The sequence below is a fragment of the Lycorma delicatula genome, chromosome 13 (genome assembly GCF_047948215.1).
Source record: "Lycorma delicatula isolate Av1 chromosome 13, ASM4794821v1, whole genome shotgun sequence".
NCBI lineage: Eukaryota > Metazoa > Arthropoda > Insecta > Hemiptera > Fulgoridae > Lycorma > Lycorma delicatula.
Window position 1 is genome coordinate 52,287,844 of NC_134467.1, and position 20,074 is coordinate 52,307,917.

General features: G+C 37.1%; 2 protein-coding genes across 2 annotated transcripts in view; one reads left to right on the plus strand and one right to left on the minus strand.

Annotated features, from left to right (window-relative positions):
* Nucleotides 1-3,523: 3,523 nt before the first annotated feature.
* LOC142333606 (uncharacterized) lies at nucleotides 3,524-4,036 on the minus strand. The gene has a single exon (XM_075380927.1). It carries the CDS (start codon nucleotides 4,034-4,036, stop codon nucleotides 3,524-3,526), a length of 513 nt encoding a protein of 170 aa, XP_075237042.1.
* A 4,588-nt stretch (nucleotides 4,037-8,624) lies between these two features.
* LOC142334079 (ATP-dependent translocase ABCB1-like) overlaps nucleotides 8,625-20,074 on the plus strand; it is a 97,935-nt gene continuing 86,485 nt past the window's right edge. The window contains exon 1 of the mRNA XM_075381756.1: nucleotides 8,625-9,007. Within this exon, the coding sequence (XP_075237871.1) occupies nucleotides 8,874-9,007 (134 nt within the window). The 5' untranslated portion in view covers nucleotides 8,625-8,873. The remainder of the gene's footprint in view (nucleotides 9,008-20,074) is intronic.

Here is a 20,074-nt window from a genome sequence, read left to right on the forward strand (position 1 = left end):
TATGTAGTACACTTGATACCGGATATATCAAAATTTGTTGAAAATAAAATGGCATGTAAGAAGCGATATTTAAAAGTGGGAATGTGCTTAAAAATAGGATTTCAAGATACATATTATGCGTGAAAATAAAATGTATGAAATGTCAGAAAATTTATTAAATATTTATAATTACTCGGAAAATTATTACGAACAAAACGATCGGTGAAGTCACTCTAAAACCCAATGTAGAAATCTTAAGAATAAAAAGGATTTCGTGCCAGAATCCGTAAGAAAATATAAGACTGAAGTGGTTTCCATAGACTTTTTCACTGAACTCAACATACTATTATACACGGCATGTTAACTTCACTAAAGTCCAAGTTATATTCAGCCATACATGTTTCACTAAAACCGTAGCTACAAAATGAACATCATTAGTATCTGAAATAGACTGAACGGTTAGAATAATCGATCAGCCACCGCGTTCGTATGATTTGACTCCTTTCGATTTTTTGCTTAAGAAAATGGTTAAAGATATGGTACTTTTTTAAACCCAAATTACTGATCCGTCTGAAGTTGTCAGTTAAAAATTCAGCTAATTTTATATCTGGAATAGATTTATTGAAATTCAGAGGTATAAATTCTGTTGTGAATTTATGAGGTCAGAAAGGGAATAATCTGAATATTTCTTCTGAATGTAACGTATTAAATACGTTACGGATATCGTCTGGCGACCTGTCAATAATAAATAGATCTTTTATTTTGACCCGATACATAATAATACATTATAGAAAACACGTCAGTGTATGGCATCTAGCCATACTACTCCGTGAATAAATAAAAAAGAAGGAACTATCCCAGCATTTACCTGGATGGATCAAAGGAACCGTAGTAAAACCACGATCAGATCACACTACACAGAATACACGATTAATTATAAATACGATTTAAGTTCATATTAATTGTTTAAATACATAATAATTCACAATTCAGAAGCGGGGACATAAATGACAATTTATATGATTCTGTGGTCGGGGGTTCAGATAATCAAACGTCTCAGAAACGGTCGACCTGAGTTTGTAAAAAACTATACCTCATTTACGTGTACATATCATCGGTCCGTGGGGGGAATTGCAACCTACGCATTAGGAAAAATAAAATCACTTACGTAAGTGAACGATGTAAAAAAATCTCTGTTTTAAAATACATTGTAGAATATGTTATAATGGAACCACAAGAACGTTTCTGTACAAAATAGTAAAATAATCATGGAGATAAATCCAGGTAATGATTTATATACAGAGTGTGTACATCAAAATAAAAAATTACATCAAAAATAAAAAAGTCCTTCCTGTTTTCATTTCTTTCGCTAAGTAATAAATATTATGATTTCTACTGTTAGTAATAACAGAATAGGCACAAAATTGTTAGGCTAAGTAATTTTTGCGATCCAACCTTTCATCTCAACTGTTTATCAGTCGATTAGAACAAATGATGTAGAACAGATGTATTTTTGATCACAATAAAAAGCTAAAAATTGTATCTAATATGTACTATTATACAAAGACAAAAAGGGTTTTTGTTTGTTCGGGATAATAAAAAAAACAACAAAATTACTCGATAAATCGCAATCAAATTTTTACCCGTGTTTCTTGGCATAACTGAGAAGGATTTTAAATATATTTCATCTTGAAAGAACTCTCGAAAAAAACATAATTGTATGAGTAGTGGAGATTTGCCGGTTGAAGCACAAACATTAATAAATTGAATTATTGAATTGTGAGTCTCTATCACTGTATGAGCTGGGTTTAAACTGAATGATTCGAATCAATCTAATGAATAATATTATAAAAATAATAGAGTTGAATTTACGTTAAATAAAATGTATACTATTATATAAAGAACACGAGGGTTTTGTTTGTTCGGGATAAACAAAAAAAAAAGCTCGACAATCGCAACCAAATTTTTACTCACGTTTGTTGGCATAACTGAGAAGGTTTTTTTTAGATATATTTCATCTCAAAAATCTCGAAGAATCAATCGATTTTGCTTTCAAATTTTTAGGATACATTCGTATTATACCACGGAAGGTTTTAAGCACAGACCGAAGAACTAGCTCCGTCGAAGGTTAAAATATTAAAAACTTTAACCTCATTGGAGGTAAAGAGATAATGACTATTTTTAAATCTGGTTGCGATTGATCGAGTAGTTTTTTTGTTAATCCGAACAAACAAAAACTTTTATTCTTTATATAACAGCATAGACTTCTTCATCCCAAGGAGGGTTGTAAATTAAATATATTCATTAAGGAAAAAAAGATTAATCCTTTTACTTCATTATTATTAGAGTATTTCTGCCTCTATGGCAAACAGATGAGATTTGAATTTTCGTCGTCAGTGGTGTGTGTACATTAGTTACTGTAATAATAAGTGTTCTGCCCAAAGGCAGGTTTTCACATGGCCGCCCTCCATTCTACTCGATTCTGTGCCATCCGTTTCATTTTATAGTAACTTCTTCCCTTTTAATATTGTCTTTCTTTTTTCATTCGTCTCCGATCTCTTGCTTTCCTCCCCGTTATAAATCCTTCCAATGCCGTCACCAACGGCAGTCACGTCTCAGCCAGTCCCAACCAACTGCATTTTCTTCTTTTTATTATTTCAATAATCGCCCTCTCTTCTCCTACTCTATGAAGCACATCCTCATTCCGAATTCGCTCCGTCCATCTGTTCTTTTCCATCCTCCTCCAACCCACTTATCTTTTTCAAAGGCCTCCAATCTTCTCTCCTCTCCCTTCCTAATAGTTCATGTCTCTGCCCCATAGAGGGCCACACTCCACACAAAATATTTCGCAAGTTTTTTCCTTAGTAGCAGATCTAGTTTGCTAATAGCACTCCTCATTTTGCTGAATGCTTCCTTTGCTGTAGCAATTCGTACTTTAACTTCCTGATCGCACTTCATATCTTCCTTAATGATACATCCCAGGTACTTGAAGAATGCCACTTGCTCAACTTTATTTCCTCCAATCCAAATCGTTGCCCTTTTGGTTGACTTGCTAATTATCATGCTCTTTGTCTTCTTTGTATTTATCTTCATCCCATATTCCTTGCAGGTTTGATTTATTCTTCTCAGCATTTCATTCATCATGTACTCACTTTCTGCCAACACTGCCATGTCATCAGCAAACCTAACGCACTCTATCCTCCTTCCTCCAATATTTACACTCTTAGACCCTTAGTTAGACTCTTTTCAATTATCAATTCTAGGTAACAGTTGAACAAAGTCGGTGACATGCAATATCCCTGCCGCACCCCTCTCCCAAGTCTGCTTTTCTCCAATAACTCATTCCCAATCTTTATTTTTACCTTCTGTGACAAGTACAGATTTCTTATTAAATTACTTTCCCTCTAAGCGACTCCTTTTTCCTTTAAGATTCTCAGCAATTTATCCCATTCCACCCTATCAAATGCCTTCTCCAGATCTATGAAGACCACTTATAAATTTCTTTGCTTTTCAATATATCTTTTTCCGATCACTCTTTTTAACCCTATTGCATCCCTTGTTCCCTTCCCATTCTAAACCCAAACTGCTCTTCCCCAATTGATCTCTCTAGTCTTCCATAAATTCTCCCATTCAACAGTCTTAGCAGTATCTTAGCTGCATGCAATATAAGGCTATATTCCTCACATTTCAATGTATTACTCTTCTTTTTGATTGGGACCATAATAGTAGTCACAAAATCTTTCGGCCAATCACCACTCTCATATATAAAATTACACAGGCTTGTCATATCCCTAATTCCCCTTTTCACTAAACCTTTCCATAGCTCAGCCGGTACTTCATCGTCTCCACATGCTTTCCTGTTCATTTCCTTTAAGGCTTTTTCTACCTCTCCCTCCAAAATGTAACAACCTTTCTCCTCTTCACACACTTCCGATTCATCTCCAATTCCTAGGATTTCTGGTCTCTTATCTACTTTGAAAAATCTTTCCACATATTGTTTCCATAGAACCTTGTTCTCCCCATCAATCACCTCCCCATCTTCTGTTGCTATTTCCATTCTAGTTTTACCTTTTCCCTTTTTAAATACCAGTTCATAACTACTCTATACATCTCTTCAAACTTCCCTACCCTCTCCAATTTCTGAATATCTTCACACCTCTCCATCAACCATGTTTGCTGCGCCCTTTCAATCTCTCTTCTTAATTCATTATTTAGTTTCTGTACATTTTCTTACCTTCTTCTGTTCTGACATTCCTCCACTTTCTTCTCTCATCCAGCATCACCTCAGCAACCCATTCTTTCTTTATCCTCTTAGTCTGCTTTTCACCCCCAGCATCGTTGATAGAATTCATTAGATCCTCCTTCATATATATCCCTCCACAGCTTTTCCCTTTTTTCTCCATCTTTCAGTACCTCCCTATTTAACCTCTATACTCTTTTTCCTTTGTTCACTTTTTCATCCTCATCTGTAACTCTCCCACCACAAGATTATGGTCTGAATCTACATCTGCTCCTGGATACGCTTTTAATTTTTTTCAACAATTTCTATACCTGTCTTCTATCATAAAGTAATCTATCTGGTACCTCTCTCCATTTATTCTTAATGTTCATGCGTATCGGCATCTCTTGTGGGCTTGGAATAGTGTATCACCAATTACAAAGAGTTCTCCTTACAGAAATCCACCAATCTTGCCCCTCTTGCGATTCTTATATCTCACCCAAAGTCTCCCACAAAATTTCCCTCTGATCCTTCCCCTACCATCACATTCCAATCTCCCATCACTATAATGCAGCCCTTCTCTTTTCCCCATCTATCAGTTTCTGATCTTATTATAGCATTCTTCAATCTCCCCATCTTGATGTTGGGTTGTTGGCATATACACTTGTATTATCACTAGATCTTTTCCTTTGCCCTTCAATCTCAACAATAATATTCTTTCATTTACATATCTTACTCTTTCTGTAATGTCTTTCATCTGTGGGCTCAGCGAAATTCCCACTCCATATTCACCACTCTTTTCTCTGCCTGAATAAAAGATTTTGTACCCTCCACTCCGTAACTTCCCCCTTCCTTCCCATCTCAGCTCACTCAAACCCAGCACATCCAACCTATTCTTTTCCATTTCTCTTTTTACATTCTCTAGCTTTCCTACTCTAAGTAACGTCAAAACATTCCAAGTTCCAATTCTAATTTTATCTACACGTGACTTCGATGTTTCTCCCTCCCTGAGAACCGATTGAGGGGAAGCTTTAACTCTGGATTCTTTAACACTGAGGACCATCATGTGTGTTCCTGGGGAATAGTATATGGTGGTAGTTTCCTGTTGCTTTCCACCTAGGTGTTTGGTAGCCTAACCATATTAATAGGCCGCCCCTAACACAGGGACCAGACACCTTTCGCAGCCACTCCTAACCTGGAGAACAGACGCTGCCTTACCAGTGAGTAAATAGCAATCACTGGAGACCTTCACTATGTTTAGTCCATGGACCAACATGGTTTACCAGGGTATGGCAGGCTACAATCTTTTAGCCTTCTTGGAACCAAAAGTGAGAGTTGGCTGCATGTGGGAACCAGTGTTGCATGACCATCTTGAGATGTGGTCGTCATGCATATGAAAGGTGCTGTCCCTCCATGCAACCCATACACCCCCAGTTACTGTAGCTACTATTAATCTGTCTTTTGTAATTTAGTTTGTTTTTCAGGTTTCTATAAAGCCTGAATACCTTAATTGTTATTTATCAGTATAATTCTCACAATTATGAGGATAAGGAACAGTCTGGGGGTACAGGGGGCGTAGCCCTCTGGGTAGACGGGAATGGTGACCGACGTAAGCTCTGCGGGTGTCCAAGGTGCCGAATCCCTAGTCAAATTGGAAACTTCATTGTGGAGACATTTGTCATTTGTTGCTCTGCGTTCTTACTCTTTTTGATCGGTTTTTTGGTAGAATTTTACGAATCCGGACACTGGATATTGTGGTTGAACGGTTAATGGACGCGGACACCAAGTTTCAAGATTTTCGGTTGAGGATTACAAAAGTTATAAAGGTTTTTTCGAAGATAGTTCATTTCGAGCGCCAGTGAAAATCTAAACATAATTAGTGTCGAGATAGTGAAGAATTTACGGGAGCGGATGATTACCGGTGTTACTGGTTACATCCAAGAATATAAGACTATGACACAACAGTACCAGAGAAATCTTCAATGAGTGTTATTCTCGGGGCGATAAGAAGAGTGCTACAGCAGTCACCGGAAGTTATATTCACATTACCAGCAAGCACAATAAGAATTGCGATTAAGAAGGCTCTTTCATACATCCTAAAGGACCGAATAGAACCGGTCCAGGTGTCGATTCAACATACAGAAGTACCAACAAGACAGGTTAGACCAGGGCAAGTCCTGATCAAAAAGGTCACTCCGCTTGCTGAAGAAAGCAGGACTGTCATAGTGAAAGCGACGGGGAAGTCTTACGCAGACCTACTGCGTACAATGAAGGCCGCAGTAAAAATTGACGAGGCAAGCGACGTCATCTCACTTCGCAGAGGGAGGAACGAGGAATTACATGTAAGGATCCAAGGAGTTCAGAAGACAGTTGACTTTGCAACGGCTCCTCGAGATAAAGCAGTCGATCTGCAGGTGGACTTCAAGACCAGGGCTTGCAGAAGAACCATCGGGCATATTCGTGATGTGGAGATGGAAACATCTGAGTCCGAATCATGGCCGCCATTAAAGACAGAGTAGGAGACGGAGAGGAAGTTAAAATCTCATCCACGAGACGGGGCTTCGGTGAGACCCAAAACATTACAGTAATCACGTCATACAGGGCAGCATGAAAGCTCGTAGAACAGAGGATACGGATCGGATGGGTAAATTGCAGAGCTTACATCCGAGAGGAGGAAAGATTCTATCGATGCTGGGGCACGGGGCGTAGAAGACAAGACTGCACCGGTCTAGATCGGCTGGAATTATGCTTCAATTGTGGCGGTAGGGGTCACAAAATTGCGACTTGCCAAGAACCCAAAAAGCGTCTTAATTGTGGAAATAATGACCACCGCACCAGAGGCTGGACGTGCGGGCTAACCGGTAATGCTTAAGCTCATGCTGGCGAATGTCAAAATCACACCCCACCCCCGCCCACAAAAATGCTCTAAACTAGTGGCTAAGTGGCCATACCCCGTCAATAGTACCCCCTGTCATCAAAAAGAGCCCTAGTGTTGCAGTCGGCCATCTCTGAATTTCCCTGTGGAAAATCTCCCTTTTCCTTCGTCCTCTTGGACGGGAAATTTGAAATTCCACAGGGTTGTAGACCAAATTATTTTTTACACTTTAATTATTAATTATATATTTTATTTCGTTTAGTTACATTTCAAAGGTCGGTAGCACTGACGTAGTCAGTCAGCTGTTGTAGTCGACCGCTATGTTGTGACGTCGCAGGTGAGCGGTTGAATTAAATAAACGAATAATATTTTTTTCTCGTTTAACCTCCGGGTCCACCGTTAGTTATTGCTTCAGAGATGAGACGAATGATTTGTAGCGCGTGTAATAATGCCATGCCTGACCGGGATTCAAACCCGGGACCTCTGCATGAAAGGCCGAGACTCTACCGCTGGCGCCATGGAGGCCGGCAAAAAAATGAATAATATTTAAAGTGTAAAACAGTAGTAACTCGATCGCCCGGTCGACTTGGTACCTGGTGCGTTAAGCCTCGCGGCTACACCGGTCTACCGACCGTACAAGTGAAATTTGTTTTACGTAAGTCGTGAAATTACATCAGTTTAGCTAGTGCCGACCGTTCCCGGTAGTACCGCTACATCCGAGCAAATCAAATACGGTATGCGCACGCGCGCGTTTTAGTTAGAATCGATGAATTAAATAAACGAAAAAAATATTGTATTTAATTAAAACGATAAATATTTTAATTTAATCGCGTGTGTAAGCGCGCATCAGAAACAACCCGCAGCAGTAGGATTTTCCCGGTACGCGGCTTTAGCCTTGTGACGGGAAAGTCCTGCGACTCTGTCGTCAGATTTTTTTTTGACTGATGAATTAATTCGTCACGGAAGCTTACAGAAACGCTTGCGAATGGAATACGAAATTTGTAGTAAACCGTGCGAATACGACATTTGTATGAAAAAACCGTGCCTCATCGGATTCGAACCCGGGATCTCGGATGATAGACCGAGACGCTACCGTTCCGCCACGGATATCGGAAAAATATTTAATTTTTTCATTAATATTTTCTAATGTTATTTATACCTATATTATTCGAAATGTGCGGAATAAAATTTAAACGATAATTTTGTTTTCACGTAACGTTAAATTATCTTTGTCGATTAGAAAAAAAAATTGTTGTACATCCTCAATAAAAAAATATAATAAAAAAATGGTTACAAACAGAAGATAAGAATAATTTAAATAGTTACAAACACACACACACATATATCTTTCTATATATATATATATATATATATATATATATATATATATATATGAACTACAACGAGATAGCAGTCTTGATTAGAAGATACAAGATCGGTTGTAAAGTAACAGCGTGTGGTGGGGGTTGGGTAGGGTGTACAACATAAGTATAATTTTTGTTACGGCTTCAGTGCGTTTAAGAAGTTCATTCAATAAACATTATTAAAATCAATAATTTTAATAAATATTTTATTATTTCTTAGCGATGTAAATAATATTTAATTTATCTAAATAGGGAGAAAAGTTTATTATTCTTTATTCTATCTTTTATTTAAATTATATAATTTTTATTTAATTATTTTAATTTAAATTCCGTTAATATTGTTTTTATTTAAATTTTTAGCTCAAATTTATTAATTATAAAATAAAGTAAAATCATTCTATTAAATTCAAGACTAATTTAACCGGTAGTTGAAATAATGAGCTTCAAGCGTTCGTTTCGAAGCAGTATTAAATTAATCAATCATAATAGTGATAAAAAAGAAGAAATTTCGCTCATATATCCGAATAAACAAATTGAACTTAAATACGGTACAATTCCAGATAAGAACAGGTACGTATTTATATAAATACTATTATTATTATTTTAGTTTTACGTACTTTGCATTACATTATTCGGAACGAATTTTTAAATTCGTAACAACCTTCCTGTTTATTCACGAATCAGTTTAATTAGATTAGAGGATAAGATTTAATCGCTACTCAGAGGTCGACTACACCGGTTCTACAAAATATTTTGCCTAAATTTTTTATCGTAATAATTAATTGTATTCGCGTAATCGTTTCCATCTATTTCTGGGACAGAAAGAGATGGAGACAACGGTGGTGACAGGGACCTGCCGACAGGCAGAATACCGCAGGATAATAACATTAATCGTAATAAAATAATTGTAATAATCGATATTTATTAATCGCGATAAAAAGAAAACCGACAATACAGTTGTACAGTTGTAGGACCGGCAAAGTCCTTTGTTTCTAACGAACGGCTTACACGCACCGTTTAATTAAAAATATTTATCGTTTTATTTAATTAATATTTTTTCGTCCAACTAAAGCGTTGATGATTCTAACTAAAGCGCGCGCGCACACCGTATTTAATTCGCGCGGGTGTGGCGGTACTAGCGGCGACGGTCGGCGCTAACTAAACCGATGTAATTTCACGACTTACGTAGAAAAGGTTTCGCTTGTACGGTCGGCAGACCGGTGTAGCCGCGAGGCTTAACGCACGGGTACCGAGTCGACCGGCCAGACCGAGTTTTAAACGCTAAACGCTAAAATATTATTAATTTTTTTAATTCTACCGTAGCAGACGACAACAAGGGGCGGCAGTGCGATTTTGCAAAGATCTCTTTCTGCAAATATCGTTAGTTTTTAATCGTTAACGAATTCGCCTAAGAAAAATACGACCTTAATTAGGTGAAATATCGAGATGCTGAGGGTGACCTTGCTTTATAGCCTCACCCGTAGACCTTTTAAGCTGAAAATTTAACGACATCGATGCCCCGAATACAAAATTATTCTGACCGACTTTGGTCAAAATCGGTCCGATAGTTCTGGTGATGTGTGCAGATATGCGGTGTAAGTAAAACGTGTCGGATCCGCAACGGTTCAAATCCGACTTCATATGCGTAAATTTTTTAATTTTTTTTTTATTTAAATATATTGATTTATTAATATTTATTAACCTCCGATAGTAAAAATTTTTGAATTAAAATGAATAGTACATACGATTTTATTTCGCTAATAACTTGTGATTTTTTCGGTATTGTTGTTATTGAATTGTTATTTAACGTTAATTTTTTTTTACGATCAGAGATTAAAAATTATTAATAAATCGATATATTTAAATCTGAATATGAAGTTTATTTTGATCTGGGAACGAGGAACATTGTCAAATCGACATTTTAGCCGAAAATGAAAAAAAGACATTTTCATGATTTTTTGTGTTTAACTCGCCGTATCTCAGCCGGATATTAATATTTCTTAACGAAATTTTAACGGTATGATCGTCAAGCGATTCTTAGAAATCAAAACCGCATCGAATTTTCCGAAGCATTTTCCGGTTGAGTTACGATTTTTTGAAAATTATAGGAGCATTTTCACTAGTTAGCACGTTCAGCCGCAAAATTTGACCGACCAAGTTTTCAAATTTTCACTTTTAACCCGTACAGTATTAAAAGTTAAGACGTGAAATTTTTCACAAAGCTACACCTCTTAATATGTCGTAGAAAAAAGTTATGGAAATACATCGAACTAGCACGGGTGGCGGACGCTCGAGCGCGCGCGAGCTGCTCTCAGGCAGCTATTTGCGAAAGCGTGCCGACTGTTACAAAAAAAATACCTTACCGAATACTTTGTTTTAAGATGTATTTTTATGTATTTTCATCGCTAATCAGACTATTTAATAACAATATATACGTTATTATATCTAAATATAACCGATACGGTTGAAAATTTTTTGAATCGAAGAAGCAGCCGCTCTCATATTTGCATTTTTTTAAAAAATAGACGCGCTTCGGTATCGATAAATTATTATTTAAAGTTTGTTTTGACTTTTAGAACATCTATCGAAATCGAGTTTTTAATTTTTGAACTTCAACCGATCGGCGGGTGCATTTATTAAATTATAGTCCCTCGCTGAAAATCGTGCGCGCCTCGGCAAGTTTTCTCGCAGGCTATCGAGTCGTTTATCACGCATCGCAGAACTGAAGGACGTGTCACGCATCGCAGAACGTGTGAGTTCTGTGTTTTTAGAGGATTGAACGTGCTAACTCGTGAAAACGCACCTAAGCTTTTCCAAAACCGTAACTTAGCCGAAAAATGCTTTGGAAAAAATCGCTCCGGTCTAGTTTTTCGAAGAATCATTTAAACATAGTACGGTAAAAACTTCGTTAAGAAATATTAATACCCGGCTGAGATACGGCGAGTTAATCGCAAAAAATCGTGAAAACATTTTTTTTTCATTTTCGGCTAAAATATTAATTTTAACACGTTTCCCCGTTTTAGATGAAAATAAACTTCGTATTAAGATTTAGCACCCTCGAAAACAAAGTAAGATGGAAATTAGCGATTAGAACGATGCTGACGTTCACGTTTCTAACCGACTTTTTGGGGTGTCCGAACGCCTATTACTGCATTACCCGTTAATAAATAGTTAAATATTACTCGACGGGCAAAAAAAATCGATTCCCCTGACTATTTTCCTGGAACGGTCAAGAGAAACTATAATAAGAGTTTCATAAGATCGGGCTCGTAAAATAAACCGGTTAAAACTCATTTTAATAATATATAACAGTAGGTAGTCTAAGAAGTATTGAACCCGCTTTGCGCAAGAGAAAGCGTTAGCGTATTCCGGCGAAAGTCGAAGAAGACCGACACGTAAGCTGTCATGATCTAAACATCCATTACCAAACAGCGTGAAACCGTTTGGAGAAAGCCGGTTACAAAAAGAAGCTCGACGTTCGGGTGCCGCACGTTTTGACTCCAAAAAATGGATTCTATCGACTTTCTATCTTCTGCGAATCTCTACCGAATCGTAATGAAATCGACTGTTTTGAAGCGGTTGATCGCGAGTGTCGTAGTTAATAATTTAAGACAACAACGCGAAGAAGATTGCGGTCGAAAAGAGGAAAACTTCCACGGTCTGCGGCAGAGCCCACACCGACGCCGAGGAATGTTACGCTATGCGTTTGGTGAGATCGGAAGGGCAACGTGCGTCACAAGCTGCTGCCGCTTGGCAGAACGATAGACTCAGACCTGTACTCTCGACGATTACGGCGATTGTACTTAGCGGTTAAAAAAAAACGACCAGAACCGGTCGTCAGAAGCGTGCCGCACGCGCGCTGACCGCATACATCTTCGAGAGAACTTGACCGGGAGGTTTTAACGCGTACACCGTGTAGCCCGAACCCGGCACCGTCAGGCTATCTTTGTTTCGGTCTCCGTAGAACTCCCTGAACGGTGTTAAATTAGTTTTAAAAGAGTCCTGTGAAAACCAAGTGTCATAACATTTTGACCGGAAACCGCAGAAATTATATAGCGACGGCATTACGGTATCGGCAGAAAAAACGGCGCATATGTGGTCTCATGTTATTTTCCAATAACGATAAACGTAACCTCAATATTGGCCTTCAAAGGCTCAATACTTTTTAGACAACCCGTATAAGTCGTATGAATTAGTAAAGATATAAATCGCCGTTTTTAATATTAAATTCTACGTTATTTTTTAAAAACATTTCGTTGCTCTTTTATCTACGAATATGAAGAAAATTTACGATCCCGTAATATTTTCTCTAATAAATTTTTGTTAACTAAAACACAATTTACCAGGTTTTTATAAATTTATTCTTCTTTAAAAAAAATTCATTTACGGTAATCAAAACGTTATTTTGTAAATTACGATCCCGTCTTCGTTTAAATTTAAGTAATGAATATACAAATAATTCCTTAATCGATCCGATTAATTCTCTCCTTCGTGTTACTTAAAACTTATTTGATTTATGATCGATACACAGCAAATTAGATCAAGTGTGGAACGGGGGTAGGTATGCTATTCTATAGACAACTGCAGGTGGTTTCTATGCACGGTTTACACGCACAATTTTATTTAAAATATTTATCGTTTTATTTAAATATAATTTTTCGTTTATTTAATTCGACGATTCTAAGTAAAGCGCGTATTTAATTCGTACGGGTGTGGCGGTACTATCGGCGACAGTCGGCATTAATCAAACTAATAAAATTTCACGACTTACGTAGAAAAAATTTGGCTTGTACGGTCGACAGACAATGTAGTCGCGAGGCTTAACGCATCAGGTACCGAGTCGAGCGGAAAATCGAGTTCGAGATCGGGCCGGACCGAGTTATTTTTTTGCGCTTTAAATATTATTCGTTTATTTAATTCTACCGCTCGCCTGTGACGTCACAACATAGAAGACGCCTGTGGCGTAGGCGGGATTCACAGCTTTATAACACAGCATCTGTTTGTTATCGACGGATCATAATGAAAGTTTTAGCGTGAAAAAATAGAAAATGACTGGTACGAATAATAAAAAGTCGCTAACCAAATGTATATATATATTTTTTTTATTGTTATATCATACGATATATAGCCAACGATGCAACAAAATGAGACGCAGCATATCATATCACGGTTAAAAGGCAGTAAAAAAAGATTTTACCGGTATCAGAAATATATATTCATAAAAAGCGGTATCTGTTTGAACTTTTGTTCGTCTCGGATGAACGGTAAAATATAATCTTATTAACATTTTTGTATATATAATATAAATATATATATATTTCTGAATCGATAGTGTTCTTTCATAAACCGATAAAATAACATTTACGTAGTATTAAAATCTACAATGAGAATAATTTTGTTTTTTTTCAACGGTCTGATACCCTTTTAGTGTAAATCTATTCGTAAACATATCTTATAAGCGTAAAATAAAAATTATATAGTCCGTATTAAAAATAATACTTATATCGCAATAATCCCCGACAATGTAGTAACGTCCGCGTCCTCGAACGAAGGCTTTTTTATAAATTTTATTCAAAATAACTTATTCGATCTACAATTAAATCGTTTTTTAGTATACGCAGCAAACGCGATATCCTTTGTCGTCCTGCATTTCACTTTTAGCGATAAAGTCTATAACGTTGTCTTCTCATCGCCGGATCGAAAGAGTTTTTAAAAACGAATGCTTTTACGCCCTTATTAAGTTATTTTTCTTGACGATTTACCAAAGACCTCTTCGTTCGTGAACCTATTTATCCAGGCTATTCGTAACATTCATCCGAACGACCGCATCTCAAGAGGGTCGAGTCTTTATGTCGTTAACGCCGTCGATTTCTCGTCGAACGTTCGCCTTCGATTCGTAATCTCCATCCTTCGAATAGCCCCGTAGGAAAAAATCGCAACCGGACGAATTTTGAGAACGCGAAAACCGTCATCCTCTGTAAACGATTCGTTATTCTGTAAAAGTCCCGCGAATCGTTTGACGAGCGACGCGTTGTTTCGTATCGTCGGAAGAGCTCTTTTTCACGATTTTTTAACCGAACGTAGAATTCTTCGAAAAGTTTTCTATACTGACAGTCCGATGAAAAAATATCGGTCTCGCTATGCGATTTTCTGAAAGAGCAACCGTACACGGATCGAAGCGAATCGGACGCTAAAACGCCCGCTGAGGAGTTTATTTCATCCGATACGAGGTGTTACGGGAATTAACATGTCCGGATAAAACGAAACCGTTCATCGTACGACGTGAAATACATCGTCGGATCTATTTGTCCGATGTTTTTGAGAAGCGGGTCGCAATAATTAAAACGTTTCGGTTCGATGGTTTTCTGAAGTCGTCGAACGGTTTTTACGCGATAAGGTTTCAAATTTAAATAGCGAAGAATCTTACGGTAAGAGCGCTTGTATTATATTATGTATAGATGTTTTTCGGACCGGGAAAAATTCTTCCCGGTCCCGCTTTTTAACCGAATCGTGTAAATTCGGAAATTTTTCCGCGAATATCTGACGCGTTTCTTGAAAGAATCGAGAACCGACCGGCTTCCGTTATAGATCGAATCAGGCGTTTTAGAAAAACAGATCTGCAAAGAAGAGAAGTATAGCGGGCTGAAGCGCGAACGGTTTACAAATGATAACGATAGACGACAGCGGTAACACACTCGTACGTAGGCACCCGGTACCTTAATTCTCGATAATTTTATTTTTTCTAACTTTAACGCGCGTTATCTCGGGACACAATGCGAATTCGGTACGAAGATTTAAGGTCTTTCTTTTAGCCGCTGAGGTTTTTCATACTTTTAATACAAAAGTTGTTTCGCTTGAAATTTTTATTCGATTTTGCTATTGTTTGCGCAGAACGTTATGTATCTTAGAAAACGTACATCGTTAGGTCTTAAAAAAAAACTCGATGGCTGTATCTTACCTGCACAAACACGCCGTAAAAATTTAATTTACCTACTTTAAGCGGTTCCTTACGCAACGGGTCTTATGCGATTTTCCGAAAACGATTAAAAACATCACTTCCAGGGGTCGATGCGCCCCAGTACCGTATTCCGGATTGTCTTGGTCTTCTTCTTCATCCTCTTGTCGGGTATTTGAAATAAAATCTGTTTAGGGTAAAGATGGGAAATTCAAGCAAACCGTTTGTCGGCTTTTTTATTTTATCCTGAAATCGTAACTAAAAATTTAATATTTTAACGAAAATTTAATATTATTTTTAAATATTGATTATTTACTTGTTAGTTTTTTTTCTGAGTTAGGACCTCGTAAAACGACGTTTTGGATCCATTTATTTTTATTCTGGGCGTTTTCTTTCCTGACGTTTCATTATTTTTTGAAATTCTTTCGTTTCGTTTTCTCCTTCTATCTTCTGAGCGAACGTTATCGCATATCTTTTTCAGGTTCTTTTTCGTCTTCTATTTTTTAAAATATTTTCATGTTTTAATTTCCATTTCTTCGCTTCCTTCTGAAGCGCTGAAATCCATCGATTTCCATTTTTTCTGATACAAATGTGATCGAAAAGATTTTTTTGCGACCCTGTTTCATTAATTCTCATAAGACGGCCAAGGAGTTCGCTCCTTCTTTTCCTGACGAAATCCGATATTTTCTGTTTCATTGTATTTTATTTGCAATGATCTTTATTACTTCCGGATTTGTATCGTTATCGGGGTCCGAAGAGTTTTCTTTTTTATTCCGTTTATTTTATCTAATTTCAAACTGAAGATGCATTATGGTGCTGCTTAACGACATTTTTTTTATTTTATGTATACGAGGGGCGGCTGAAATTTAATGCACACTGGAACGTAACGAGAGAACAAAATGTCGCACAAAGCGACAGGAGCTGCCGTCTTGTAGATTCATTACCCTATCGCTAACGTTCCAAGACTCGTTGATCTTGTTTCTTTTTCCTGTTTAGCCTCCGGAAATTACCGTTCAGGTATTACTTCAGAGGATGAATGAGGATTATCACCCTGTACGAGCGTAAATGAAGTGGCGTCTTGTACGGTCTCAGTTCGACCGTTCCTGAGATCTGTGATTAATTGAAACCCGACCGCCAAAGAACACCGGTATCAACGATCTAGTATTCAAATCCGTATAAAAATAAACGCCTTTACTAGGACTTGAACGCCGGAACTCTCGACTTCCAAATCGGCTGATTTGGGAAGACGCATTCACCGCTAGACCACCCCGCTGGCTTAAAACAAACTCCTTGACCGACCTACGTCCTCTTATCAGTACCTCCTGGTAAATCAACGCGTCTAAAACAACGTACAGCGACTGGATTTTTAGCGAAGAAAAGTTAACGCTGTGCGCTATTTTACAACGGCTACGAGTCGGATCGACCGTAAATTGTGCGTGATATGTAGATACGTTAAGGAGACGTGTGTGTGTGTGTGTGTGTGTGTGTGTGTGTGTGTGTGTGTGTGTCGTGTTCGACAATCCACGGAGCCGATAATTATGCAGTCCCCTGCACATGCATTATATGCACGCAATCCTCTGCCACACACATCGCGTACAACCGGCGAGGCTCTTGTGACGTTGAAATTTAAACCGACTCTATTTCATATCCTCGATACTCACCAGATTAATCTTAAAATTATTACTACTAGAAGAAAAGTAACAACGAAGGTTCAGTTCGATTAATTTAATAGTTATTCGAATAAACAACAAACCTCGCTTAAAGTTCAATAGATATAGCTAATATGTATTACAAACTAAATTCTTTAATTTAAACGAAAATTTGATAAATAATTATCGTTCAGTATTTGTCATAACCCGTAGCGATATCATAACAGTTCATATACGATTAAATAAAATCTATTTTTACGGGGTGATCGGTTGAGTGACCTATTCTTGTCGGTGTATTGTCTTTCAGAAGGACGTTTTAAAAAACTCTACAAATATATCGTAAATAAAAGGTATAGAAAATAAATTATATAAAAACCGTCTACAATAATAATACAGCGACAAAAAATTAAGTGTTTTTTCAAACCAAGCGTACGTATTATAAAAATAAAGATTACGCAACACTGTGTAATAGTATAAACTGACTACGCTATGCGTGAACATTCTGAGAGTTTTTAACTTCAAATATTATAATTAGAAAATAATTATCGTTATTTAAATTACAGATAAAAAATTACGACCTCGGTTACTATATTATCTCTTAATAATATATCACAAACTCTACCGCCTTTTATGTAAAATATGTCCCTCATTTCCGGTCCTAATTAGTAGTATAAAAAACACGATTACTAAAATAGTTCGGCAGAAACGAATAGAAATAAGATAATAATTACAAAAATAGATCGAAACGACTAACTTTTAGCATCGGTGCTACGGGTTCTTTCACCGCATCCCGGACGCCAGTCATTTATCATCGTGCATTATCTCCATCGCATCCTCCGGTTAAGTCTTTCTGGGACGACCTCTTCTCCGGTGGTTTTCCGGAAATCTAGCCCAAAATCTTTTTCGGTCGCTTTGTCACCCCCGCCCTTCTAGCATTTCCACTCGATGAACCGCCGAGTTTCTCGATTCACGGCCTGTTTTTTTTTTATAGTTTTACTCGTAACATGCATTAATTTTAAAATTTATCGGTACGTTTTACACGATTTACCTTCAGATCATCCGTTCTCTATTCCGGCTAATCTACGGATATCCTACGATCCGTAGGCTACTGTCGATTCCACTACCCTTTTATTAGTACGACTTATTACTCGGGTCTCATTTTAACGGACTAAATTTCTTAAAATATCTCGATCCGTTAAGATATGAATTTTTGTTTGAAAAATACAAAGCGGTTAACGAAGTGAAAAAGAATCGAGATCGGTCGTTTGTTTACGTGAATTTTATTTTATTTTGATGTCCTGATTCAGCCCCGTTAAGATTAACCAACATCTCCTTGGACGCTTCTCTATGAATATCTGTACCTATAAAGCAACTTGTCACGACTGACCGATTCATCTACGCCGAGGAAAGGCTACTGAAGATAAATCGATGAAGACACGTGTGATGTACACACGTTCTTCTTACGGTGTAACTGAGCACTAAGAAAGGACTTTTGGAAATTCCGAGTTTAAAGAGTTAAAACGGAGTAAAAATGAAATTTACAATTTTTTTTTAATTTCTCGGTAAAAAATGAAGATATCAACTTGATATTTGGCGTCTTTAATTTTCAAGTAAATATCTAAAAACCGGTTTCTGGATTTTTCGAAATTCGACCTTGAAACGGGCGAAGAGAGGTAAAATAATTTGAAAAACGATTAAAAATTTTCTCGATTTCCGACTATACTACACGAGATATCCGGTAGACTGTGGTGTACAAATACTCTTCAGATAAATATCTTAAAACCGTTTCGGTTTTTTAAGGGGTACAAGAGAGTACGGCGCGGCGGTTGAATCGACAAAGCCTATGTTACTTTCTTTATGTGCGACGCGACTGACTGCACCTACCTCCGGTTACTTCGGTAAAAAGTCATTAAAAAACTAGAAAAAATGAACAACTCTCACCTCCTAGCGCTGTTAACGGGTAGCGCTAATAACCGGGCAAAATACATTTTTATCCGTACGGGCAACCGGTTATAACTAATATTTTTAAGACGGAAGTCGACCGTTTTGAACCCCACATTTTTAGATCGTTCAAAGTTTCGGGTCCTGTACCGGTAAATTGTCGCTCTGAAAAAATTACAGTACACTGATTCTTTTATAAATCGAATAGAATTTAATTTTTATTTTTCTTCGTTATCCCCACAAGCACGAGTTTAATGAACACAGGGGGGTCCAAGGGACAGAGCCCTCTGGCTAGACGGGAAGGGCAACGAAGGGAAAATGACCGGCTAAATATCCCCTGACCGCGACAGGAAACGCAAGTTACTATATAGCGTGGGCGAAGAGGATGCTAATATATATATGTATATATGAACAAAAAAAAAGAATTTCAGGACATGTTCTATAAGCGATAATAAAAAAAGTGCATACAAACGTGGGTCCGGAAACCCCACCTTTATTAGTTTCAGTTTTTTCAACATATTTTTAATAATAATAAAGGTTATTTCTCATTCTTGAAGAATATTTTTTTTTTTTAACTTTTGACAATCTAATAAAGACGGCTGCAATCAAAACCCATAAAAGTTCGCTAAATATGCTAATTTAAGGTAATTACAATAATAATAATAATAATAATAATAATAATAATAATAATAATAATAATAATAATAATACTCGTATTTGACGTTAATCCTCGAATGTTTTAAATACTATCAAGTTTGGTGTAGTGTCAATCGGTGTCATCAGGTAATATTTGGTACTCTGTAAGAGTATAACATTTATTTCGCTCGATTTCGTATTAGCGTTACGCTCTCTCACATCCCCCACCATCCACATACCACCATATTGACCTCCCTACACACACCTACAACCCCCCCTCCGCACACACACAATTGTCTTAGTAATATACATTTTTCAGCCACATTCCGGTCGTTTCGTTTTTTTTTTACAAAAGTAAAATTTCTTAAACTTTTTTTTAATCGATCAGTATTGTCGCATAGATTTTCAAAGAATAAAATTCTCTACAAACTTTTTTGCAAAATTTTTTTATCTATC